The following is a 26,849-nucleotide window of genomic DNA, read 5'->3' as shown; positions in this document are numbered from 1 at the left end:
TAATGATTAGATACAAACTCCTGTATTTCACCGATTGTTGGTTGAAATCTTGATGAATTCTTGAGTCTTCTTGCCTTGGTTGATTCTCCAATCTTTCGTAGGTCAAAAGTCCCTTCAAAAACGTATTTTTGATGTATTTATACCATGTAAGAACGGGCCATGACAAAACTACCCTTTCCTTCCCGACACTAGAAATAACTCTAATAAATTTGTACACTCCTGCGTGCGGTGCACTTGTGAGGAAGTTTAGAGAGGTGACATTTGACATGCAGCCCAGTTTTACACAACCGCCTCACGCCATGTGCGGCTGTGAGGTTTTCTCAGAGTAAATAGTTTCTTCCACTTTTTGACATTCAAACTTGGTCCTCGACCCCCGAACGTGATCCCGACTTAATTTCTTGGGCTTCTACTCAGACTTCAAAGCTCCAACTTGTTTGATTTAGCTCCAAATTACGTTAATTGCTCGGGGTCATTTCCTGCAAGGCATAAACACGTAATAAGTGTAATTCACTATTATTTAAGCTCAAACACATATAAAATACAGTAATTAGAGTGCAATACTATGCTAAAATACGAGTTTCCAGCCTACCATCACTCAACCTAGAAATATTTTGGAATAAAGGGACTAGATAAGTAGTATTCATGTTCAAAATTTTCTTGTAAATTTATCTTAATGGGCTGGTCCTAAGATCAGCACTCGGGAAATCGAAAATTTTGATGGCTTGTTTAGATGAAATGCCCTTTTAAATGATTGAGCTGTGTTATTAATGACGGACTGTTATCGTACAAATAGCACGGTATAGCCAGTTTTCGAATTGGTCATTCAAAAATAGCCAGCATTTACGAAGTCAATGAAAAATAGCCACTATTTTGCTGCAACAGAGACCGATCCAGCATAATATACTGGAGTTCGGTGCACCTGTGTATGAACTCCAGCATATTATGCTGGACCAGTATACTTTGCTGACTCCAGTATAATATACTGGAGATTGGAGCACCGGTGCTCCAAACTCCAGTATATTATACTGGATAATTATACTTGCTGGAACTCCAGTATAATATGTTGGAGTTCAAGCATATTTATGCTGGAACTCCAGTATAATATACTGACGTATTTTTCAGGTTCTGAACAATGCTTTCGCTCAGATTTATCTTTACATGAAAAGTGGCTAAATTTCGATTACTTTTGAAATTGGGCTATTTTTGAACGACCAGTTGTAAATCTGATTATTTTTTAATTTCTCCCTAGGTTATCTGCTTTTTTTTGGCCCGGTCTGGATAAAATTTGGATAAATGTTCTCTTTTAATTTTCAATTCATTTCCTTTCTTTAACAAAAAAATTGATTTTTTCCAAGTTTGCATTAAAATTTAACACTTGTACTTAGTATTATTTTGATAGAATCCTCGTTTCATTTTTTTGCCCCAGTAAGATGACTTTAACTTTAAAATAAATAAGTAATTTAACCCTTTAAAACATTTTACTCGAAGTTTAATTTTCTATTAATACACAGAGAGATACAAAATGTGACTCATGTTATCATCATTACAAATAATTGCCTAGTTGGCACTGCCAGTGTTGAGAAGCAAAGGTGGTCGCATTTATTTTGATTTTAGCTATTTATTGACAGCAATTTTTACACAATTAATTATAAAAAGTTTACATGTTGATTTAATATAATGTATAATTTGGAGAAGATGATATAGAGTTTATTGTATTTTGCCAGATTACTCATTACAGAAAACACGTAAATAATTGTTAATTAAATTAACCTTAGCATCCAATAATTTGATTAATTAATTAAATTAATTTTAAATTAAATACTATAAAATTGGTAATTACAAAAGTCCAGGTGTCGGAGTAAACCACATTGATATTATCGAACGGGAAAAAACAAAACAATACGACCCTCACCACCTCTCTCAGTTGTTTCAGTTCAGTCTTCTCCACAATCACATTTTCCTCATAGCTCAGAAGAAGATGACAGCTCTTTCAAATTCCTTCGTTTTATCCAAACCCCAAAACTTATCTTTCCATTTTTCCTCCGGTAATCCTTACCCTCCTTTTATTTGTCATTTCTTACTATACTCAAATCGACTGACTGTTTTCTTTATTTTGCGATATTTTGTTGTTTTTCATTTCTTGATCTGATTGTATTGCCTTATTTTTTATATACTTTTACTGATTTCCGTTGCTATCTGAGCTTGCATGAGCGTTCTACTGTACCAAAATTAGCGGACTGCTGTACAGTTATGTTTTGATTTCGATATTTTTTTTTTGTTTTTCATTTCTTGATCTCATTTGTTTGCTGCAGTCTTTTACTGATTTTCTGTTGCTGACTGAGCTTCTGATATGGCGGACTGTTATATGGATGTGTTTATTTTCTATGTTTTGTTGTTTTTTCCTTTCTTGATCTGATTGTTTTACCTAATTTTACTGCTCTTTTGTATCAAATTCTTTTTGACTGAGCTTCTAGTATGGTCTTTCGAGCTCCCTATTTTAGCCAAATTGATGCATTGTTATATGGGGGTGTAAAATTTTGGATATTTCATTGCCCTTCTTCTGCAAGGAATTATAGCTTGAATGAGATTTATTGCAATATGCATCTTCCTTCAGTCCCTAGGAAAAATGTTGGTCGATAAAGTAGGTGCATATTCCACTGCTCTCTTGAGGAAATGGTGTGAATATATTATTTTCGAAAAATAATTGCATTCTCTCCGTGTGTGTGTGTGTGTGTGTATTTATATCTAGTTAATATGAAATGGTGCACCCATTGACAAAACCTTGCATCCGCGGATGTGTCCAATATCATTCTAAAAGCCCAGAAGGTTCTCCTGTACAAGGATTTATCACTTCGTTCTCTTCAATAATATATCATTTTTTTGGAAAGGAAAACTGGTTTTCTAGATAGGTATCTTACTTCAATTTTAAGGACACCATGATTTAGTTCCTAGTATTCTCCGAAGAATAGCTTATAGAGATCAATCTATCAAAAATAGAAAGAAAGAGAAGCTTATATAGAGATTTTATTTACTCTCTTACTTATCTACACCGGAGTTTGTATGGCCGATAGCTGATGATAAGCTTTATTGTGTCAAAGTGCACTCAAGTGCCTTAAGCTATATGAGCTGAGAAACCCCCCTACACACTTTCATCCTACAACCGACCCTTAGTCATTTTAATTGCTTCTTTGGAAAAATCCATCTGCTTGCTTTAACTTTCAGTATGACGATTTAGTAATGTATGGAGAGAATATTTGGAAGATCAAAGTAATTACAGGACATGAGCCCCAGAATTATCAAGCAACCTATGTTTGCTAGTAATCAGTGGGCATTTCCAATCGTGTTGTACCTTGTGCTGAAAAATCTGGCTAATCTTTATCTTCATAAAATAAAATAAAAACAAATCTAGCTAATCTTTATTGTTAAGCAGTGACCTCAATCATCATAATGCTCTTCCTGGTTGCAACCGGCTTTAGGATTTCTTGAAGTGGAAATGGAAAATCCTCTAATTTCTGTTAACATCCAGTTACCTACGAACTGCCTTGCTCCCATTTACTATTGCAGTTATTATTATTGTTGAATGATAAAATGAGATTTTGTTTGGATGTGATTGCATGGAAGATATGCCTTCTGCTAAATATAAATAGCTTCTACCTAATTCAATGTGATAGTTCTATTCCTAATGTAATAGACGTATCTCAATTAGATGACATTTTGCTAGGTTATCAAAAACTATATATTGAGAAAGGGGCCATGTTAATGTCAAAGTTCACCTGGTATTCTCCCAAAAAAAAAAGGGAATCAAAGTTCAGCTGGTATAATTCATGTGTGTCTTCCATTATTTTCGTCATAGCAGTTGAAGGAAAATTTTGTGATACAAATGAATTGTATATTTCTGATATGCATAGAGATTTTACTTTTTTTTAGTATTCTTCTTGGGAGAAATATTAGCATGATGCTAATATTTCTCACAATTGTGATTCAGCTTATAAATAGCATGAGCAAATCATTTGTTGCATTGATAATGCCGTCTTTCTAAACCTATAACAGTGTTGTGGTGTAAAGCCTCTAACTTTATTAATGTGTTAATTAGGTTCTTGCTTGAAGTCACTAGACCAAAATGTCAGTGCCACCAAGTTGTCCTTCGGTCCAAGGCATGGAGGAAAATCATATTCTTCTAAAAGATCATTGACCATTCAAGCATCATATAGGTATTACCTTCTTGTATTCAATATGCAGGTTATGCATGAACTCTCTATTTAGAGTCACTTTCTGCAAAACAAAACAGCAGATCTAGAACTATTATATAGGGGCAGAAGCAACTTGGTTCTTGACTCGATTTCACAAAGAAACTGTAGTTTTGTTTTTCTTCACATTTTGTTGGCCATCTAAACCTAGTGGAGAAAATATTACATCCGATGTTTCTCATTCTGAATTGGCAGTGATGGTGGAAGGCCAAGCGGTGCTGGCATCTTTGTTGGTGGCTTTGTTTTAGGAGGATTGATTGTTGGCACACTTGGCTGTGTGTTCGCACCCCAGGTAATTATGTGACTGCATTGGTTGTTGCCTTTTATTGTGCTAAACATACTCGTGAATGCCCCATCTTGTTGGTCACTCTATATATTTTCTTCTCTTTCTAAGTGCTGCACCTTAGTGGAGAAACGAGCTGATCGTAGGTTATTCTTCTTTACAGATCAGCAAGGCATTAGCTGGAGCTGATAAGAAGGACCTGATGAGAAAGTTGCCCAAGTTTATATATGACGAAGACAAAGCATTGGAGGTAAGCTGGTGTTGTGCATGTCTTTGATTAGATAGCTGTAATGAGGTATCAAATATAAGGAAGATGGATATCCTTATGTATCTGGAACCATATCTTCTGATTGAATATAATTTCATTATGATTTTGAATTTTTAATCTCACTAATTGATGTGAATTCTGGTTTTTTGAGTCTGTGTACTTTAATCCGCATCTTACGCTTTAGCTGAAATAATTCTCTTAAGCTGGCATTTGGGGTTCCCTTAAAAAAACTCCTACTTTACAAGTAATTGGGCAGAGGATAAACCAAAGGGTAACAGCCTTTTTTTTAAAAAAAAAAAAATCCACTTTGTCTAACTTGTAGATACTGTTTTGTCCGCAGAAACAACGTAAGAAACTTGCCGAAAAGATTGACCAGCTGAATTCGGCGATTGATGACATTTCCACTCAGTTGAGATCAGATGACACGCCAAATGGAGCTGCTGTGAACTCAGATGATGTTGAAGCTGTTGTATAAGAACAATTCTATCTTAATGTCATAGTCAGCAATTGAATACATTCTGGGAATATTCTTAGTTCAATTTTAGTGTTTTTGGTGTTTGCTACAATATAATATCCAGAGTGAGGAAGAATATGCGATTATCTATGATTCTTCTGTTTTCTGATGGAAGGTTCAGCTTGAAGCTCTAATATACTTGCTTATAATCCTTTTCTCCACTGCCCCTATATAGTAATTCCTGCATCTGTTAGTAATTGGCTTATTCAAGCTTAGTGCATTATTCATCATCTTTTTCACATAGTTCCTTGGTAATTGATAATCTAACGTTCATTGAAATGGATTCTTTTAAATTAAGGTCCTATTTTCTTACTGAGTTTTCAAATAGTAAATATATTTGCTAACTGCTGTTAAGGCTAGCACGAGAAGCTTGTTGTTTCATGCTATGTTGCGCAGATTCTCCAAAACAGCTGCCGCACACGTGTCGGATCCTCCAAATTCGCCACTTTTGGAAGATCTGACATCGCCATTTTCGGATAGTCGAGCAACATAGGTTTCATGTATGTTATGGCAGGTGAATCTTAACTATTGGAGTGCATTACAGTCAAAGCACGACAAACCAGGATTATGGGTACAAATTCGAGTAAAGATTCAGCAAAATTGAGATTCTTGGCTCAAGTTTTTGATAAGTTATTATCAAATCAGGACCAGGTGTTTTACATTCAACTACAACCACACGTTGTTCCAAATCTAAAATAAATAAATAAAAGCAAGTCTATTTTCCATCAACACAATCTTTTCACATGTTTGACTCAAGAAAATTAATAGCTTTAAAATATTTACAGAAAATGTACACTGTCAATTCCATTTTGGATCTTACCTAGGCATAAAATCCGATAGCCATTTCATCCTTCAGCGAGTACATTTCTAGATTTTCACCTTTTCTTATGAATAGACACTGATATTTTTCTTGTATAGTTGTTTCAGCAAATATTAGCCAGACGTTGAAAGGACTTGAAATAATGCAATTATTGTAACTACCACCCTTCTCCTTTAGTTCCATTTCACATGTTTCCTATACTTGTCATTTTGCATGAATTTCCCCCACTGTAAATGCTGGTAGAGCTTTTTCCACAAGCTTATCTCTTACAGAACTGCAGGGTAAGACTGCGTGCAATAGACCCTTGTGGTCAGAGGCGGACCTACAGCCATGCTTGAGGGGTCACGTGAACCCGTTAACTTCGGCAAAAACTCTATATATACATAGTTGTATATACGTTGGGACCCCTTAAATATTTTTCTTGGTACCATCATTATCAATATTATGGTTGCAGCAATGGTCCGCTTCTAAGAATAAGCCTTGCTCCTTGTCACACGATGCAGGTTCGAAACCTGCTTGCTACAAGTTTTTGATGGTGCCCCCGTTATTCTCAATCCTGGGTCCGCCTCTGCTTGTGGTCCGGCCCTTCTCTAAGTTATTCTATATTGATGGTATAAAAAAATTTACGCTGTCAAAGTACAAACTACGGGCAGTTTATAAAGAATATCAAGGGCATGTATGGAATAAAGGAAATATGCCAACAATCTGTGGTTGAGATTGTGAAAATGGAAGATACAAGGGGACATGATCTTATCTTGTATCAATCTTCATACACCATCTTCACCACTCATTCCTTTACCTTCAATACCAACCATGGCTTTATTTTAATTATTCCCATTATAGAACAATTACTAATAATATGTTGGCAACAAAACATATTTCAAACTATATATAGCACAGGAAATATTTCCATAAAATCATTTAGTTGCAGCCATGGCTTCCCACTCAGCTTTGGCTTCTTCAAGAATTCCTACAACCACAAGGCTACCTACCAAGAACTCCCACTCTTTCCCCACTCAATGCTTATCCAAGGTTTTTTTTTTAATTCTTTTTAAAGTATGTTTGCTATGTAGTAATGTGTTAAAAAGTTATGTTTTTTCTAAATTCTCATCCTCTGTTATGTGTAGAAATTTGAAGTAGCCGAATTTGCTGGTCTTCGATCGAGTGGATGTGTGACATTTTCCAACAAAGAGTCTTCTTTCTTTGATGTTGTCTCTGCTCAACTCACTCCAAAGGTAAATTTTTCTCCCTATTTTCAGCTTTTCTTTTAAGAAATACTATTACAAGACAAGCTATAGCTTATATGTAGGAGGATTTACATTATCAGTGTGTTTAATTAAACCTGTTTTAGCAGGTTACACGCCTTATTTTTCAGGTTACTAATCCTAGTGATGTGGACGATTAGTTGTAGTTATCTTTTAAGTGATCTTATAGTGTAATGTTGTTAGTGCATGAAAGTGAAAATCTTTGTAGGATGGTATGCATAATTCTTGATATACTACTGGAACTGATCTATTTTTATGGTTATGATAAACTAGACCACAGGATCAACCCCTGTTAAGGGAGAAACTGTTGCTAAATTGAAGGTTGCTATCAATGGTTTTGGACGAATTGGTAGGAATTTCCTCCGATGCTGGCATGGGCGCAAAGACTCGCCACTAGATGTCGTGGTTGTCAACGACAGTGGTGGTGTCAAGAATGTGAGTCAATTCTATGTTTTCCTTCTTTCTATGATTAACTTGACTAGAATTATTTACTAAGAGTTGCTAGTTTTGCTGCAATGTGAATACAGGCATCTCACTTGCTAAAGTATGATTCGATGCTGGGAACATTCAAAGCTGATGTGAAAATAGTGGATAATGAAACCATTAGTGTTGATGGAAAGCACATCAAGGTTGTTTCTAGCAGGGACCCCCTTAAGCTTCCTTGGGCTGAACTTGGCATCGACATTGTTATTGAGGTAAACCTTATATCCTCAGTTTTTTAGAAACATAATTAAGTAAATAAAAGTGTGCTCTCTTTAACAGTTTAAGTTTTCAGATGAGTTGGTCATACACTTCAACACAGTTCTCATCAACATTACTAGACTGTGTATTTGCATCCATGAAACTCATCATATTCTGTCCCCCAAAAATTGCCTATAGTAATCCTTAGAGCTCATATTTTCAGGAACAAAGACAAATCTTATATGTTAGTTGCATGATAACTGATATCCGTGGTCATTGAAAGAGTAATTTAATTCTTTTTTAGCTTAAAATACTCTTAATAATTGCTAACTTTAAAAAATTTCAGGACATTTAGAGCACAATATATCACAATAATCCCTAATATAGGAGTTGAGTCATTCCTATTGTCTTGCGACTTAAGTTTTTGCCTCCGCCTTTATAGCTATGATCAACTTATTTGCCTGACAAGATTGAAGTAGTCAAGTTGCAGCCTTTTGTGAAGCATTTACAACTTGATGACTTCTGAGAAATGGTTCCAAGCTGATTATATTGTTTGAATCAACAGGGAACCGGTGTGTTTGTTGATGGTCCAGGTGCTGGGAAGCACATCCAAGCTGGTGCCAAGAAAGTTATCATCACTGCACCAGCAAAAGGTGCTGACATTCCTACCTATGTCGTTGGGGTGAACGAGCAAGACTACTCTCACGAGGTTGCTGATATCATAAGGTTGTGCTTCTGTCAATATAGTATACATCGCTCAAAAAGTTAGTCATCCACGAGTATATAGGCTTTGCACATTCATATTGTTCCAAATTTTTACAGTTTATTGTTTTGAAATTGCAGCAATGCCTCTTGCACCACTAACTGCTTGGCTCCATTTGTAAAGGTCATGGATGAAGAACTTGGTAAGCAGCAAATTCAATTACAATAACTCTACATCGACTATTGTTTAAATCATTAACACAATTTTGATTGTTGTGTTGACTATTTCCATTCACTTTTCAGGTATTGTGAAGGGTACAATGACGACAACTCACTCTTACACCGGAGATCAGGTAATCATGCACAATATTGAGAGGGAAACCAATGAAACACCTTCATAAACATGGTTTCATGTCAATAGAAACTTGTAATTCCGCGCTAATAGGATTGATTATGTTGTTATGCAGAGGCTTCTAGATGCTTCACACCGTGACTTGAGGAGAGCGAGAGCAGCAGCATTGAACATTGTCCCAACCAGCACTGGTGCAGCCAAGGCTGTATCTTTAGTGCTACCTCAACTTAAGGGAAAGCTCAATGGCATTGCTCTCCGTGTCCCAACACCTAATGTTTCAGTTGTTGACCTCGTTGTCAATGTCGCAAAGAAAGGAATTACAGCTGAGGATGTCAATGCAGCTTTCAGAAAAGCTGCTGATGGTCCATTGAAAGGCGTATTAGCTGTGTGCGATGAACCTCTTGTTTCAGTTGACTTCAGATGCTCTGATGTCTCATCCACCATCGACTCCTCTTTAACCATGGTTATGGGAGACGATATGGTCAAGGTCGTGGCTTGGTACGATAACGAGTGGGGATACAGGTAAAGTTCAATGACTATACGTGAAATATATTCAAATTCCTTGGCGTAACTGGTAAAGTTGCTGCCATGTGACCAGCCGTGGAAACAGCCTCTTGCAGAAATGCAGGGCAAGACTGCATACAATAGACTCTTGCAGTCCGGCACTTCCCTGGACCCCGCGCTTAGTGCACCAGGGCCCGGGCTACCCTTTTTTTTTTGTTATGAATGAAATGGTGATCATGTTTTTGTAAATTGCAGCCAACGTGTGGTGGATTTGGCTCATCTAGTAGCAAACAAATGGCCAGGAGTTGCAGTACCAGGAAGTGGAGATCCATTGGATGAGTTTTGCAAGACAAATCCTGCTGATGAGGAATGCAAAGTCTATGAATAATCGTTTTTGTTATGTTTCCTCTTTTGAAATGGATGATTTTAGAAGCCAATAATTTTTTTATCTACAGATTTAGTCTGTAAAACTTAGTGGGAAATTACCACTAATTTAAGACAGTAATATCAGTGTTATGAATTCTTTCTATATCCATTTAGTTGAGACTGAATAAATGGGATGTACCATTTTTTGTTTTTTATATCCAAAGCAGTACTTCTTAATGAGTTATTCTTTACTCAAACTAATGCCATTGCTTATAAATTCTTTTGATTTTCGTAAAATAAAGTTGAATCCCCTGAGATATGTTTCTAAAAAAGTGATCATGGTAATAACTAATAAGCGATAAACCAGATATCACTTAGGCGATCATAAATAATACATATACGATTTCTAGGTAACACATAGTTAATCTATGATATCACCGTGATCTCTCACTTTATTAAAAAACGATCATGATAATAATAATAAGCGATCAATTGGAGATCACTTAGACGATCATAAACATGAGCGATTTATAAATAATACATAGGTGACTTAACTAATTTTAGTAAATTTTAACTCTGAGGTATTCTATCAAATGTGACTATTTCACATAAAATTAAGTTCTATGGACAGTCATAATAAGGTTGTTCATAATGTTATCACATGTAAAATCAACTAATACTGTAGAAAAAAATCTTTGCATTATTAGTGTTTATTTAATTTCATGATTAATACAATATACCAAATAATAAATAAGAAATAATACATTAATAAATAATTCCAGCATAATTAATTTCAATATAACTAGGAATAAGTTTTTCTGTCCAACTAGATTTTCAGTCATTTTTACCTTTTCTCTCTTATCCTCTCACTTGCTTAATCCAAAAGCAAAACAACAACAACAACAACCCAGTATAATCTCACTTAGTGGGGTCTGGGGAGGTAGTGTGTACGCAGACCTTACCCCTACCTGGGGTAGAGAGGCTGTTTCCAAATAGACCCCCGGCATCCTTCCCTCCAAGAACTTCTCATCTTGCTCTTGGGGAGACTCGAACTCACAACCTCTTGGTTGGAAGTGGAGGTTGCTTAATCCAAAAGCAAAACAAAAAATGAAAATAAAAATAAATCAAAGAGGTCAATGCTTTGAATTTGAGCTGAATCAGTTGACCGGACATCATAGTTAGCACCGAAATTAACGGTTACGGATCTCACCTCGATTTCTGCAAAAATGCATAAAGCGATGATCTAGTTTACGGTTTTACACTGCATTCGAAAACCCCAGAAGAAGAAAAAAAATATATACCATTTTTGCCTCAACCAATTTAAATTAATTACAAAATCGCCATCTTCTGTTGATAAATTTTCCCTGTATTCGAAAACCCTAGAAAGGAGATCAAAAGACATAATCTTTGCCTCAATTACTGCAAATTGTCTTCAAAATCACCAGTTTCTGTTGATAATTTGCTGCAATGGAGAATTTTCATGGAAATTATTCGAAGTTTCTGATCCTTAAATATTAGAGATGAGAGGTTATTTCCTCATCATATTCTTTTTAGCAATTGTGCTCATAGCTGTTGTATATGGAGCTCCATCAAATTCTGAAGGATCCGATCCGGAAGTTGAGGTCCCAACTACCTCAGAAGTTCCACCTTCAACTTCTCTATTGCCTCTCAAACCGTAAGTCCCCCCCTTAGTTAATTAAAAAAGGACCTTTTTTCCCTTCAATGTTTAAGTTGTAGTCATTTTCATTTTTGATACTTCATGAACTGTTCTAAATTTTGATGACACATATTCTTAATTGATACTGATACTTCGCTATATGAGCTTCACAATGCCTAGCAAATAGTCAAGTTGAAACCTTTGAAGATAAGGGCTTGAGAGAACTGAAAGGATATAGAGGACATAAATAGATAGCACCTAACTAGTTTGGGATTGAGGCTTAATTTATTGATATATATACTGATATAGGCGGATAAGAACGCTTATGGGTGTTTTCGACTCATTAGCTTACTTAACTGTGCTGTTAACTGATCTGCTTTACATGGCAATTACATTGGTTTTCAAGTTGTCGTATCTTAAGGAATGGGATTTTGAGATTGTTTTTGGTGGGACATGTCTCCCTCATAATGGCCTCAGTATACTATGTTTAACTGAAAGGAAAGAATTATGCCTTTTGGAATTGCACCTATAGATTCAGTATGAGAGAGGCGAGACCAAAAAACATTTGGATGATTTACGCCAAATACATTTTCCAACACATTGTTACTAGTCAGGAGATCGTATGCTTTTGTGTCTGCATAACTTAAATTTGTCTAAAGCAATCTGAATTTTATATAAGTTGATAAACAACTTAAAGGATTGAGATAAGAGTGACAAATGGACAAGTTGGATGTAGATTAGGCGGGTCGAAATGGGTTGAGGAACAGTATGAGACATGGAGCCACCCACCATATTTTTTTACTGTCAGTATGGATTGGGTAGAAAATGTGTTGAGTGGTGTTCATAGCCTAAACCAAATCTGGTAGAAAGTTTTCCATCAGATACACCAACAAAACTTTGAGCTAGTTTAAAAAGTTTTAGTAGCATGGCAATGATAATTGATAATTATGGTGAACCTTGACTGCTGCATCAGAATCAGTGACTATTTGTCCAACACTCAGATCTACCTGTCTTCAACTTGTAGACTCTTTTGAAAATTAATTGAAAAAGAACATCAACCAACTCTATCATTATCTCCTTAACAATGTATGAGCTCTTTGTATAATGGAATTTGATTTGTTAACATCAAAAGTTGGAAAGGAAAGCAGAAGATAGTAAATGGGAACGAAGCATACGAGTCTGAAGCTTGAAGCCAGCATCGCTACAAACCTCAACTTGGGAAAATTGACAGGTCAAATTGGGTAGTGCACCTAAGCCATGTTGACCCAATCTTTTGTACCGATTGATTTCGGCTAAGCACATCTTTTCACTTCAATTGACCAAGTTATTGAAGTCGCGGGTTGGACGGCTACACATTTAATGGTTCAGAATTATTATTTTTTTGAGAAGGTAAAGTGTCCAGTATATTCAAAAAATCATCAGCACAAACTTTGTGCTGGAAGCCAAAATAGGCAATTACAATACGGAAAAGCAAAAATATAGTCCTTGTTCTTCTTACAAGGAACTCAAAACATCCAGGATTGAATCAGGATCCTCTACATATTCTGATTTACACCAAAAACAAAAAAGAAGAATACACTTCATCTTAATCTTTTGTAGAGAGTTGGTTGTATCTTCAAAGCATCTCAGGTTCCTTTCTTTCCAAATTGTCCACCAAATTGTTGCTGGGACAATTTTCCATCTGTTTTTGTCTGTGGTAAAGTCTACCTCTGTGTTCCAGCATAATAAAAGATCAGAGGTTCTCCCTGGCATTACCCATCTAGCACCTCTGAGATTAATGAACAAATCCCATAATTGGCTGGTCACTCTACAATGAAGAAAATGAAGAAACAGATGGCTGATTGTCTCAGCATCATTCCCACACAAATAACATCTTGAAACAATTGGTATACCCCTCTTCCTTAGATTATCCTGAGTGAGGACAGCCTCCCTAATTACCAACCAGGTAAAACATGCCACTTTATAAGGCACTTTTACTTTCCATATTTGTTTCCAAGGCCATAAACTGAGTTGAGATCCCTCCCGGTTCAAATCTTTGTATGCCGAGCTGACTGAATACATCCCACTACTTAAATTGGAGATTAACGTAGGATAAAGGAAATAAGAGCTTATGAAAATTATAACAGTGGGACAGAAAGTTGGGAGTGGGATAGAGAAGTAACCATGCACTTAATACAATGGGATTTTAAGCAAAAAATAAATTGTGATAGGCTTCACAATTGAGTTGCACAAAGCTGCTTTGCTGTTTCTATTTTTTATTAGAATGGATGACATAGATGATGATGTCATATTAATACCCACAGCAGTGAAACGCTGGCATGGTGGTGAAGTTCTTATTTTTCAGGATCAGAAAATACAGGGATGTGGTTTTTGTTTTTCGTTTTAGAATTTTGAAAATCTTCATTTTAAAGTTTCTTTGATAAGATAATGTGTATGGCTGAAGACTTTTTCATCTTTATTTTTCATGTGCTTCATTTTACTTATCATCTTTCAATTGCTTTCTTCTTAGTATAGATTCTATGCTCGAATGCCCCTAAGCTAATTCAAGTGCAATCTGTTGTCTCTTTGCTTTGAAATTCAGTAAACGTGATACAGCGATTATAGCTGCTCCAGATGGCACGATCCACCTGCTGGAGCTAAAATCAGGAGAACTTATCTGGTCATTTAGGTCAGGGGCATCCATTTATTCTTCTTATCAAGCTCTCTCTGATTATCAAGGTGATAGTAGCAATGTTACCATTGAGGATGATAACTTCTATATAGATTGTGGTGAAGATTGGAAACTATACATGCACGGGAATGGCTTCGAAAAAGTGGTACGCCGACTGAACTTGTTCTCTACCCATGCTCATTCAGAAACTCTACGGAGTTTTATGTTGAGGAAATGCATTTCTGAAGAGCTTTTATTTCCCTTGCCGGTAGTTTTACGATTCTTTTGAATATTCTCACTAGAGGGTTTCTCTATTTGTCCATCTACTAGTGTATATATCATGGCGAGAGTGATGCATGAAAACTTGTTAATATTACTTTGAGAGTGCTGCGTGTTCGTATGAAATAGTTTGACATTGCGAGGTGTTGTAGTTTCATTTTTTGGTTGAGGTAAGGATAAAATACTGTGTTTTGTTAATCTGCTATTTTTTTAAATTATCTCAGGAGCTTCCATTCAGTGCGGAAGAATTTCTAAAGCGTACTCCATATGTCTCAGATGGTGGAATCATGTTGGGATCAAAGAAGACCACTGTATTCATTGTAGATGCTAAAACCGGGAAACTTATCAACACATTTAGGTCGGATGTGTTTCCTTTAGAAGGTGATACAGATGTTGGACAAAATCCAATTGTAGCAAGGGAGGATGTTGAAGAATGGGCAGCAGCGCAGGACACAGACTCGGAAGCTCTAAATCCACTCTACATTATGAGAACAGACTATGCTCTGAAATATACTTCTTCGAAGACCGGAAAGGTTTTATGGTACTTAATGTTTGCTGATTTTGAGGCTTCACAGCAATGTAAACAAATTGAGAGTTTTGTTGGTGATCTTTCTGACCAAGAGGATCAATTGAATTCTGGATATGGAGTTTGTCCTACAAAGCCAGCTGTCCACCGAGTGAGGAATCTTAGATCATTAGAATCACTTTTTGCATCTGGTAGGCCACAGAATGCTCTTTCTGGAAATGAGGCGCTTTCTTTACCTGCTTCTTATCCTGTATTAAAACCAGTTACTGAACTATCGGGATTAAACGAAGCTGATATAATCCGTTCTTCACCTTCACCTATGACTAAAGAATTTGGGGTCATGCGTTTGCTTAGTGGAGATAATGGCCATCTAAATATATCACCTCCATCTATGGCTAAGGAATTTGGGGTCATGCGTCTGCCTAGTGGAGATAATGGTCATATAAATACAATCACGAAATCTGATGCTTTAGTACATTCATATAACTGGAGTTCTGTTGTGCTAAACGCATCCATGCTGCTTATTGCAGCTTTCTCTTTTGCTTATACTGTGCTGTGGAAAAGGTGGAAGTTGCACAAGCAGGCAACAGATCCCGAATTGCAAGTTGTGACCTCCAAGAAGAAGAAAGCTCGAAAGTCAGGTTTGAGTAAGAAAAGTACCCGTGGCGAGAAGAATAAGAAAACTAATCATAATGATGATACTGAAGTAAGTGGTGGATTCCCTGAAATTGGAAAGGGTGAGAAAGTTTTGGAGCTGAACTTATTCAAGTATGGTAGTCTTGTATATCATAGGAAGATAGGTAAGTTGTTGGTCTCTAACACTGAAATAGCTAAGGGGAGCAATGGCACTATCGTACTCGAGGGAATCTATGATGGTCGTCCTGTAGCTGTTAAACGACTTGTCCAGACCCATCACGAAGTGGCTGTGAAAGAAATTCAGAATCTTATTGCCTCAGATCAACACCCAAATATTGTTCGTTGGTACGGGGTGGAGTACGATCAAGATTTTGTTTATCTCGCTCTTGAGCGTTGCACCTGTAGCTTATATGAGTTTACATCATCATTCTCCAGCTCCTGCCAAAAGCAATTTTCTGGAGATGACCAGGATGCCGGTTGTTTAACTGATTGCACCGTAAAATTTCAGTGGAAATCTGGAGATAAGGAGGACTTCCCGTTATGGAAGCCCAATGGATATCCTTCAGCTCACTTGTTAAAATTGATGAGGTTGGTCTATTGTTATGCTCAGTTTTTTATTGGTCTGAATTCTTTCATGCGTATGGAAACTCAATTCAATACAAGTGTTTTTTTTCTTGGATCAGTCAATATCAAGTGCATGATCTATAGCTTTCTCAGCATATGGCTTTGAGCTGAAAGTAACTCTTGTTAAAGTGGGTTTCAACTAAACCATGTCTGAGAAACTGCTTCTCTTGGATTGTAGACTATGGGGCATGTCTAACTGGAGTTCTTGATTGTATATCAAACTCTTATCTTTTACAGACTGTTCACTTCAAGTTTTCTTGAAGAAATTGATTGAATAGTGTAAGGTAGGAAATGTTCATGGTAGCTTGAATTTTTTTTTATATGAACTGAGTTGGATACAGAAATAGGTAGCATACATTGTAGTTGGTTATTCCTTAGCTTTTACTTGAGAAATAAAAAAAATTATGTTAGGGTCCACATTCGAATCTGGAATAGACCATTAAGATTTACGTTGAATTAGCTCTTATATATATGTACCGAAATATTTCAAGAATAATTATACTTATCCCAAAAAAATTATTTTGACGATTGTTTAATCTAAACCTTTTTGCTTAGTGGACTCCTAGTGGTAACCCATGCTTTTATTAATCAAATTACACTATAAATGAGTTCTAAACAAATAATTGTTTGTCGGATGATGTCAAGGAGTTGTATCATAATGGTCGTCATTACGACTTTAGACTTGGAGATGGAAGATTTGTTACTGAACGTGTAAACTTGCGGAGAATTCAAGAATGACTCTCGGGCAAATGAATCACAGGCTCTGGAAACATATAAGCTGAGAATTCACACATCTATATTGCTAAAGCATCTAATAGCTGTTATGGGAATTTCTTCAGTACTCGGCTTCAGTTCCATTTTGGATTGTGATTCCCATGAACCCTTTGAAGCATTTCTCTCATCTTTGTCTGAGACTTCTATATTATTTTGATCTCACAAAAGGAAAATAAAAGCAATCAGCCTCTGAATCATTTATTTCATATGCGGCCCTCTCAGTGCTTGCATATTAGATGCTTTATGTCTTTTTACCTGATTATTCCTTTCACGATTATTTAGTTACAGCACTTTCAGAAGTATTTGAGAAGCAATCAAAATCACGATTAACCCCTTTTATGATTGCTAATGGCAGAGATATGGTTCATGGCCTTGCCCATTTGCATGAACTGGGAATTGTACACCGGGACTTGAAGCCTCAGAATGTTCTTATAGTAAAGGAGAGATCTATAAGTGCAAAAATTTCAGATATGGGTATCAGCAAGCACCTTGCAGGGGACATGTCTGCATTAACCAAAAATTCCACTGGTGAGCCTTAGTTCCAGAAATTTGCCTTTTTTTTTGTAACAATTGAAATTTCCTAGTGCATTCCCCTGCCCCAAGTGTGCCTTATTTTCCCTGGCTGAAGGGTGAGGAGGATCTCCTTTTGTTGCTTTTTTATTTTTCAGTTTATTTAATATAACTTCCATTTCACTTTCTTTTTGTCCGAAAAAGAATAAAATGAAAAGCTTCTATTTCCCTTCTATTTGGAGTTGATAATCCGTATATTTCTATAGCAGAGGCATTTCATTTGCAAACAGGGATTCCTTTGAAACTTTCTTCTGCATATCTATTTGCATCTACAATACATGCATGGATGTTACTCAGCTCGTTTTATTTCTGTCCGACTATATCTTTAGGCTCTGGGAGTTCAGGCTGGCAAGCACCTGAGCAACTTCGTGATGAACGGCAGACACGTGCTGTGGATTTATTCAGTTTAGGTTGTGTACTCTTTTTCTGCATAACCGGGGGAAAACATCCATATGGGGATAGTCTTGAACGTGATGTAAATATAGTTAACAATCAAAAAGATTTATTCCTGATAGAGAATATTCCAGAGGCAGCAGATCTCATTAGTGCACTCCTACATCCAAAGCCAGAGCTGAGGTAATGACATCATGGTTCCCAAATTTATGGTACACGAATGATTCCCTGATATTATGTATTCGTAAGTTATGTGTCATTGTTGTAGTCTTCATTAACCTTCACTGACGGAGGCATATTGCCTTTTTTTCTATCCCATAGGCCAAAGGCAGTGGAAATACTGCATCATCCTTTCTTTTGGAATTCCGAGATGCGGCTTTCATTCCTCCGGGATGCCAGTGATAGAGTAGAATTAGAGGATAGAGAGAATGGATCTAAACTTTTGGAAGCAGTGGAAAGTGTTAAGACCGTGGCATTGGGTGGTTTGTGGAATGAAAAAATGGACAGTGCCTTTATCAATGACATTGGTCGCTACAGGCGTTACAAGTACGATAGTGTCCGCGATTTGTTACGTGTTATCAGAAATAAGTTAAACCATTATAGAGAACTTCCAAAGGAAATACAGGGAATTCTTGGACAGGTTCCTGAAGGATTTGAAAGCTATTTCTCCACCAGATTTCCAAGACTTATAATTGAGGTTTACAAAGTATTTCATGCATATTGTTTAGAAGAAGATATCTTTCAGAAATATTTCAGAGGCAATCAAATTTAGCCAATTCCAAACCCATCTCTCTCCTGGAGACCATTCAAACCTTTGTATATATTGTAATTTGTATACTATGATAATGAATGATTGACAAAAATAGATGTGTAAATCTGACCTCTTCAACTACAGCTGGTCATGCTCATTCTATTTCCATATTTGTCTTCTATAGTTCATTCCCGCTATATCTAGAGGGATTTCATAGTAGAGACTTTCCACAGTGTGATGCTGGTAGTTGAATGTATACCTTTTTGATATAGTGTATGTTGTCGATCAGTTGGAGATTCACATATTACAAATTCTGCTGTGACTTGCACAAAGTAGCAAAAAGCAGCAAAAGACTTGACAAATTATGAAGGAGTTACTATTCTATGATTCTATCCATCCAATTAATATATAGTAACTTTGTTTCCCAGAGTAACAATAATTTTACTATACAAGGGGGTGTGTTTTGAGTAGCTTCCCAATAACAATCTCAAGGTGACCAACTAAATCATGATTAACCTAACCTATGAAAGCACTACTACACCAAATTAAAATGGATGGTCCCCAAAAATGCACCAAGATAATGAGACTCAATATGGTAATTGCACCTTCTGTGCCACATAATCTCTATCTCAAAAAGTGCAGCAAGAATAAGTGCACCACATTTTTTCTTCTTCCCACAAGTAGTTGAGTGGAAGTTATAATGATACAGGGCTAAATGCATCTTTTTTGTTGCTCTAACAATGAATATGGCTGTCCGAGATAAAACTAAAACCTTTCTATAGCACTCATATTCCTTCCATTTGCAAGTTGAGTGCAAGCATCTGAAGAAGCTTCCATACTTCCAAAAAATTAGGTGCAATGATCAATGGCTAAGATATCTTAAGGCTGGAATTCAGCAATGAATGTTAACTTACCAAGCCTAAAAGGCAGAAACTACAAACAGAGGGAGGCGATAATGCAGACAGAATCATTTGTTCACCTTTAGAAGGTACAGGGAGAGGAACTTAGCATAGGAATAGGAAATTATCTTCACCTGTTGGTCAAGACAGAAATCAAGGCGACGACATCCAAAGCTAAGGTCCTGAGTAGAAGAGTCCAAAGCCAAGGTTGATAATGCCTCTTAACAGAGTGCAACCTTAGAGAACTTACTATCCTTTTTTTTTCTGTTGTTGTCAACTTAGAGAACTTACTTTTCCTTTATGGTTACATCTTGAGATCATTAAAACACAATAACAAAAGCACGGTTCACATGAAACCAAAGAAGAAGGCTCAAAGATGAAGCATACTTTAGTTTGTCACTCTTCCCAGAAATAAGAAATGCTATTGATCATGTAAAGATTGTGCTAATTTACAGTTGATACACGGATCTTATATATGATGTATAAAACAATTCTCTCATCTATAATCCTAAACATAACTAATGACTGATTGATTTTTGATTAAATTATTACCACTCAAAATTGAAACTTGATGAGAACCCTATAAGAAATGTACGCTAGCATAATTGAACAACTAATGAACTTCATTCTGAGAAGAAACCTGTGGTTCTCTCCTCCTGGAATCCCTTCCCAAGTCATTTTCCATGTTCTCATCAGAAACTGATCTGTCTACTTTCCTTCTCTTGCTGTCTCTACTTGATTTATCTGCTTTCTCATCAATAAGTGACAATAAAGTTTGAAGACGTTTAGAACGTGAACCAGTAGAACCATCTGAAATAGCTTCAGCCTTGGCAGCCTGGCGATACTTATGCATAATTTGGAGGAAATATATTAGGAGAGCAATAAAGCATGCAATCCCACATATAAGAAAGAGGCCTGAAAAGCTTCTCAGGTGAAGGCGATCTGATTCAAGCTCAGCATTCTCTAAACTGCATGCACTTCTTGATAACCACTTGTCATGTATTCGCTGGAGATCTCCATTTTCAGATAGCGTTAAAATTGCAGTTGACAAGTCAACAGCCAACGGAGAGTCCCGAGGAAATGCCTAATAAGAATAAAAAACAGAAATGACAAAAGAAATCATGATTCCTGGATTCTGCGTATCCAATAGATAAATAAACATATAAACTAATAGAAATGCTGAACCCCTAACAGTTTGAGTGAAATTCTGCTTACTGACATGCTACAAACATGTCAAGGACAGAACCTTTTCAGTCAACAAAATAGAAATTTCTTAAGGAGTGCCTAAACTTGGAATGGAAACCAATATCACTTTCACCTCAGCGACATTTTAGATTACATTGACTTGCAAAAATCATACATAGATTAGACCAAAATGCTCGAGTGTGTAATGAATCCTCCAGTGCTTTCTACGAGATTCAACAATCTTTCTTTACATGCCTTTGTTTTCACACCCAAATGAAATGCAACTCTTAATACCTAAGACATTCTCCGCAATTTTCTTCAGAACTAGAAAACTCAAGAAAAGCTACAAATCCCGAATTAGGACTAAAAAGGAAAAAAAGAAAAAGCAGTAGGCATAGAATTAGGAAAAAAGGAAAGGGACAAAAAAGAGCAGTAGGAATAGAGATCACTTACGAAACCCCACCCACTTTTGGTGAATTCTTGACCTACAATCCTGAATTTGCACTGGTTTGACAGGAAAAGTTCTATATATGGCCTTTCATCCACCACTGCAGCTACACCCCCTTTTCCAGGACCGCGTTGAAGTGCCGTAGCATATTGTTCCGGTGATCCAAGGGCAACAAGTCTGGATTTTGGTATACCGATTTCCTCCAAATACCGTTCGGCAAAAGAACCCACTTGGAACCCAATAGGTTCATCAGTTTCTTTCAAGCTTTCTAGTCCTTTAATAGGAGAATACAGTTGTTGCACAGTGAAGATGGAGGTCAAACTTGCAGTGTAACTTGAATTTATTATCAAAACAACAAAGAGCCATATGATCAGCACCATGCGACCAAGCGTGCTTACAGTATTCTCTCCTGCATAAGAAAGATTGCAAAAGTTAGCAAAGTAAACACTGGATTTACCAGAAAACAAGTATACCAAACTATAGTTCACTTACTATGGGCAAAAAAGAGAGTTGAAAGGCTGAACCTGCAAGAAGAACAAACAATTGTCAGACAAATAGTCTTCCACAACAGAGAAGTTGTTCTTATTGTGAGGAGCAATCCTTCTATAAAAGTAATGCACTTCTCCGAGTGATGGCTGCAAACCTATTCAAATCAAAGTTCAATTGAACAATGAGATGGATACTTCAATGAAAGAATAAGATTTAACTCTTCGAAACTGTTACAAGAAGATAAAGCAGTCGAGCAAGCAAATGGCAATGGAGTAGCTATAGCGGCATGATGTCTCTCTACTGTAGTGATTTGATAAAAAGCTGTCATGGCAGATTTTCGAACTCATGTAGTATTAAAATGGAAATAGAAAGATACAACGACACCTTCAAGTTTTGACATATTAACAATCATATCATCAAGAACTTTTTTATCCCGCTATCTAATTTTTCCTGTTCATTTAAGAGGAGAAGAAGAAAAGAACTACCACCGGAGTAGGAAGCTATGCTAAGTTCATCACGAGCATGCCTTACTGGTTGGGTCTGCTCACAACTTTGTAATCAGCAGTTACCACAATCACATGCAATTATTGGGATTATGATGCTTCTTCTGTGAACGAACTTTGATCTCACCATTTTGTAACTTAGCATGAGAATGTAGACCTTTTATTAATTTTTGTTATTTTGTAAAGCTAATTGATGTAAAATGGGGAGTCATCCTTTCTTGACTTAGAACATTTCATATCAGCACATAAATGCTTTAGGACATTTTTTTTTTTGTAAAGAAGTCGGTCCACTTTCACATAGGACCTCTGGAGGTAAGAACTATGTCCTTTATGTATTCACATTTTGGTAATGAATACAAGGTAGGGCCATATGGGTCAACGTTAAACCCTCCGCCACTGCAAGGACAATTTAAACGGAAAAAAGAAAGAAAAAGGACCGTTGATCTCACCATAGAATGGTTATTAGCTGCTGTTTAGGAGGCCCACGAAATTCATCATTTGTCCGGTGCTCCAAAATCCACACAACTATCCCAACAAAGAGAAAGAAAATAGTGATAACTCCCCACATTTGACCAGAAAAGGGTCTTAGGAAGGCCCAACCACCTGAGTTCAACTTTTTGAATGGGGCCACAACAACAAGTCCAGATGCAGCATATGGCTGTGTGAAATCGACAACTCTAGTTCGATTTGTAACTATTGCGATGTCACCAACAACACCATCAAAATTCTGGGAGCACACAAGAACAGTTAATTTGTAACATAGTTAGAATAGTCTAGTCTTAGGTAATTATGGATATAGCACCCTCACTCAGCAAGAACTTACCCCTGTTGTGATTAGCTTCACCATTTCAGTGTAGCTTGGATTTTCATGCCCGTTTCCAAAGGGGACAAATTGATGTGGAACAGCATACGGCAATAAGTTTACGGCAGCAGTAAATACATCAATGCAAAAACCTTTAAAATTGTTAGTGCCTGGAATTTGAGACACAAATTCCCGGTAACTAACTCGAATTGGCACCCCTATTCTCAGTTGCTTACCATTGTTTGGAAAAACCCATCCACGAGGCTTTTGTACATTGTTTCCAGGCCATACAACACTATAAAGTTTTTGGTTTGTACTTGAACGATTAGGTGGCCTCGAGTAAAGGGACTCAGGAGGCGAAACGGACAAGCCAGAATAGTTAGACCAGTAACCAACACGCCGAAAACCCGTTCCAATTACATTTATGATATCATATGCTGGAAGAACAAGAGATTTGTCTGGATTAAACTTGAATGGCCCCGTCAAACCAATAAAATCACTCTGCAGTAAGTTCTTCAGCAGAAGTGGCCCACCATCAAAAATACTCATTGCTTCAAGGTGAAGATTACTTCCTTCAACTGATTGCAACTTAGTATCATCAGAAAATGAAATAGTCCCTCCCTGATTAAAGAATGAATCTAAGGCATGTGCAACTAACCAAACAGTGTCATATGCATGAAGTGCATAGGAATTAAGCCCAAATGAACCACCTGTCAACTTGTTCCATCTAGATGAAAATGCTCTTTTATTTTCAGACTCTGGAGTGTGTTGACGCAAAACAAGAACTCCTTGCATGATATCCATTTTATCTTGTGGAAGGGGAAAAGAGGAATCTAACACAGAGGTAAGCCAATCCGTGGATATCCATACATAACCGTCACCCATCATTCCAAGATAGTGTGCCACTGAAAATACCATGAATCCTAAGGGAGGATATGCATGTAGAACAATGATTCTAGATTCCATTAGTGCAACCTTTACCAGAACATCCATAACATCACCTCGAGTTACAGCAGCTCCAGGGGAAATACCTGCTTTATATGAGATGCGACAGCGCCTTGCTGCAAGTGCATCATCTAATGCAGAGACACCATTTCTCCCATAGTCATCATCAACAAATATCGCAATAACCTCCTTCCAACCATAATATTCAACGATCTCAGCTGTTGCAGTCATCTGGTACAGATCACTTTGAGTTGTCCGAAGAAAATAAGGAAACTGAAGAGAGGAGAGTGTGGGATCGGTAGCAGCAAATGATAAGAAAGGAACTTGAAGTTCATTAGCAACATGGGATATAGAATGGGCAACTACAGAAGATTGTGGGCCTATTACTGCAACAACATCAGTCTCCATAAATTTCAAGGCTGCAAACAAATTAAGTTTTGTTGAGATTCAAATATACCCTTAAATGAGAGAATTGGGAAATAATCAATCACTGCCATTGGATTTAAGTCGATCTATTACGCTATGTCAGATGATTCTAATAGCATAAATGGTCAGTTATCTACATTAACTAAGCCTGATGAACTACAAGTCATAGTCGAAATTAGCAATAGCTTCCTAATCCAAGCAATATCTTTAATTTGTTTTTTCTTGATTATAATATTGCCAACAGCTAAGGGAATGTAACATTAAGGGAGGCAAATGCACATAGAAAAAAGTACCTCCAACCATGCCAAGAAACCCACTGCAATTGGAATTTTGCAATTTCACAACTAGTTTGGTTCCTCGGAGGAGGCTAGAGTTGGAATTAACATCTTTAACAGCCTCCTGAATTGCAATCTTGGCAACTCTGCCAATTGTAGAGTCAAATGTAAAAATACCTCCTACATTCACGACAGCTGGCCTTGAAGTGCCATTTCCGCTCAACCCGTCTGAACCCACTCCAAAGCAGAGTAGGCATAAGACAAAAATCCAAAGCGCATTCATATCTTTCTTTGCTTAATTAGCATCCATCTTACCACTTCCTTCTACAAGAGAGAATTCTCAAGCAGTCAGGTTCATCACATCAAAACTTTATAGAACCGACATTCTACAATATCAATACTTCAGCATATTGTTAAGTAAATTCTTCGAATGTGGTACAAACTAAAAAATTTCACATGGACTTTATATACTAAAATCGAATATATTTGGAAAAACTTAGATCAAACATACAAGCACCCACAAAAAAAAGTAGGAGCTGGCGCCTATACATTAAACACAAAATTAAAAAAAAAAAGGAAAAGGAAAAGAGAAACAGTTAGCTTAAACTGAAAAAAAGAATCAGATTCTAAGCTAAAAGTAAAGCCTGACATAAGTCCTCATCAGAAAGGAAGTATTATTATGAAAACCCACCTTTTACAAACCAAATAGAATGAATTAAGCTTCAGAAAGAAGCAAAATAAAGCAGAAAAAGCAGCCACATTCTTATAGCCATGAAACAAGTACTAAAATATAGATATCATAATTCACACTAACAAGCAAGGAAAAAAGGTTGGGTCTGAGATATTAACAAACCTTAAGACAAAGAAACATACTATTGAAGAAAAAGTAGCAGACAAAGTAAAAGATGAAGAATAAATAGACTAAAATCAAGATTTTAAACAGACCCTTTTACCTCTAAGCCAAAATCCCATTTTGTTATCCTCACCAGAGGTTTTGTCCTGCCTTATATTTTCTTCTTGCTACTAGCAATGATGATCAATTATACTAATAGACTAAATTAAGCTTGTATTTTGCAAGAATATAGCAATTAGGAATGACCCTTTTAATTAGTTAAATTGAAAAGCATAAAAAGTTGAAATCTTTGTTGAGTAAAAATGGAAAAGTTTGCAACTTTGAGAATCCAGCAACAAATGATGACAAATTAGGCTTCTTTTTGGCAACTATATTAGCAGTTTATGCCCATAATAATTCTTGAATTCAAAAGCTTAGAAAGTTAAAATCTTGGTTAGGTAAAAATGGAAAGTTTGAAACTTAGGAAAATCCAGTGGTGGATCCTAGTAGAAGAATTTAAGAGGAACTGGGAACAAAGTGAAGGATTAAGGAGACATGAAAGTCAGACAACTCTTACAAGCACGTGAATATTTTAAGTAATTCTAACAACATGCACCATAAAATTTTCATTTTTCTTCACGATGAATTTCGAAATTTTTTAAAAATTAAAAAAAAATTCCAAAAACTATTTTTTAAATTTTTCCCTTCAGATGATTTAATAAATTTAAAAACGACCCAAAATTATATTCATAGTCCAAACACAATTCTAATTTTCAAATATCATTTTCATTTGAAATTTTTTCACTTTTTTCGAAATTTTATAATTCTTATATCCAAACGCCCACTAAATAGGCGTTTGATTATAAAAATTGTAATTTTTGAAAAAAATATTGTATTTAGAGTTAAGTTGAAAAATAATATTTTGGAATTTCAAATTACGTTTGGACATACATTTCACTTGAAAAAATATTATAATTTTGCGAGTGAGGGAAAAAATTTCGAATAATTTTAGTTTTTGAAAAAATATTTTTGATTTTTTTTAAAACTTACAAAATTTCATGGACAAACACGTTTTTTAAAAAACAACTAATAAGGAAAACAAATCTATGGACAAACAGGTCCTAAAGTTGCATTGCGTAAGACTCATTTAAAGTGGAAGCACTTCTTATCAGTAATAATTTTT

At 36.3% G+C, this 26,849-nt stretch overlaps 4 protein-coding genes across 4 annotated transcripts; 3 read left to right on the top strand and 1 right to left on the bottom strand.

Annotated features, from left to right (window-relative positions):
* Positions 1-1,858: 1,858 nt before the first annotated feature.
* LOC104234463 (uncharacterized) lies at positions 1,859-5,473 on the top strand. The gene is made up of 5 exons (XM_009788026.2): positions 1,859-2,045; positions 4,094-4,211; positions 4,443-4,539; positions 4,694-4,780; positions 5,139-5,473. Exons 1-5 carry the CDS (start codon positions 1,979-1,981, stop codon positions 5,271-5,273), a joined length of 504 nt encoding a protein of 167 aa, XP_009786328.1. The 5' UTR covers positions 1,859-1,978; the 3' UTR covers positions 5,274-5,473.
* Positions 5,474-6,884: 1,411 nt separating this feature from the next.
* LOC104234464 (glyceraldehyde-3-phosphate dehydrogenase B, chloroplastic) lies at positions 6,885-10,217 on the top strand. Its single transcript, XM_009788027.2, has 9 exons — positions 6,885-7,164; positions 7,260-7,367; positions 7,671-7,832; positions 7,925-8,092; positions 8,644-8,804; positions 8,922-8,983; positions 9,084-9,133; positions 9,248-9,654; positions 9,892-10,217. The coding sequence occupies exons 1-9, from the start codon at positions 7,066-7,068 to the stop codon at positions 10,022-10,024; spliced, it is 1,350 nt and encodes a 449-aa protein (XP_009786329.1). The 5' UTR covers positions 6,885-7,065; the 3' UTR covers positions 10,025-10,217.
* A 946-nt stretch (positions 10,218-11,163) lies between these two features.
* Positions 11,164-19,173, top strand: LOC104234465 (serine/threonine-protein kinase/endoribonuclease IRE1a-like). The gene is made up of 6 exons (XM_009788028.2): positions 11,164-11,677; positions 14,241-14,475; positions 14,813-16,338; positions 17,504-17,676; positions 18,048-18,294; positions 18,433-19,173. The coding sequence occupies exons 1-6, from the start codon at positions 11,523-11,525 to the stop codon at positions 18,881-18,883; spliced, it is 2,787 nt and encodes a 928-aa protein (XP_009786330.1). The 5' UTR covers positions 11,164-11,522; the 3' UTR covers positions 18,884-19,173.
* Positions 19,174-20,163: 990 nt separating this feature from the next.
* Positions 20,164-26,243, bottom strand: LOC104234467 (glutamate receptor 3.3). The gene is made up of 7 exons (XM_009788029.2): positions 25,788-26,243; positions 24,853-25,158; positions 23,210-24,552; positions 22,836-23,113; positions 21,887-21,918; positions 21,400-21,803; positions 20,164-20,845 (listed from the first exon to the last, which is right to left on the bottom strand). The coding sequence occupies exons 2-7, from the start codon at positions 25,115-25,117 to the stop codon at positions 20,375-20,377; spliced, it is 2,793 nt and encodes a 930-aa protein (XP_009786331.1). The 5' UTR covers positions 25,118-25,158; positions 25,788-26,243; the 3' UTR covers positions 20,164-20,374.
* Positions 26,244-26,849: the final 606 nt, after the last annotated feature.

This window comes from Nicotiana sylvestris, chromosome 4 (genome assembly GCF_000393655.2).
Source record: "Nicotiana sylvestris chromosome 4, ASM39365v2, whole genome shotgun sequence".
NCBI lineage: Eukaryota > Viridiplantae > Streptophyta > Magnoliopsida > Solanales > Solanaceae > Nicotiana > Nicotiana sylvestris.
The sequence above is the reverse complement of the archived record's forward strand: the minus strand, read 5'-3'. Positions and strand labels throughout refer to the sequence as shown.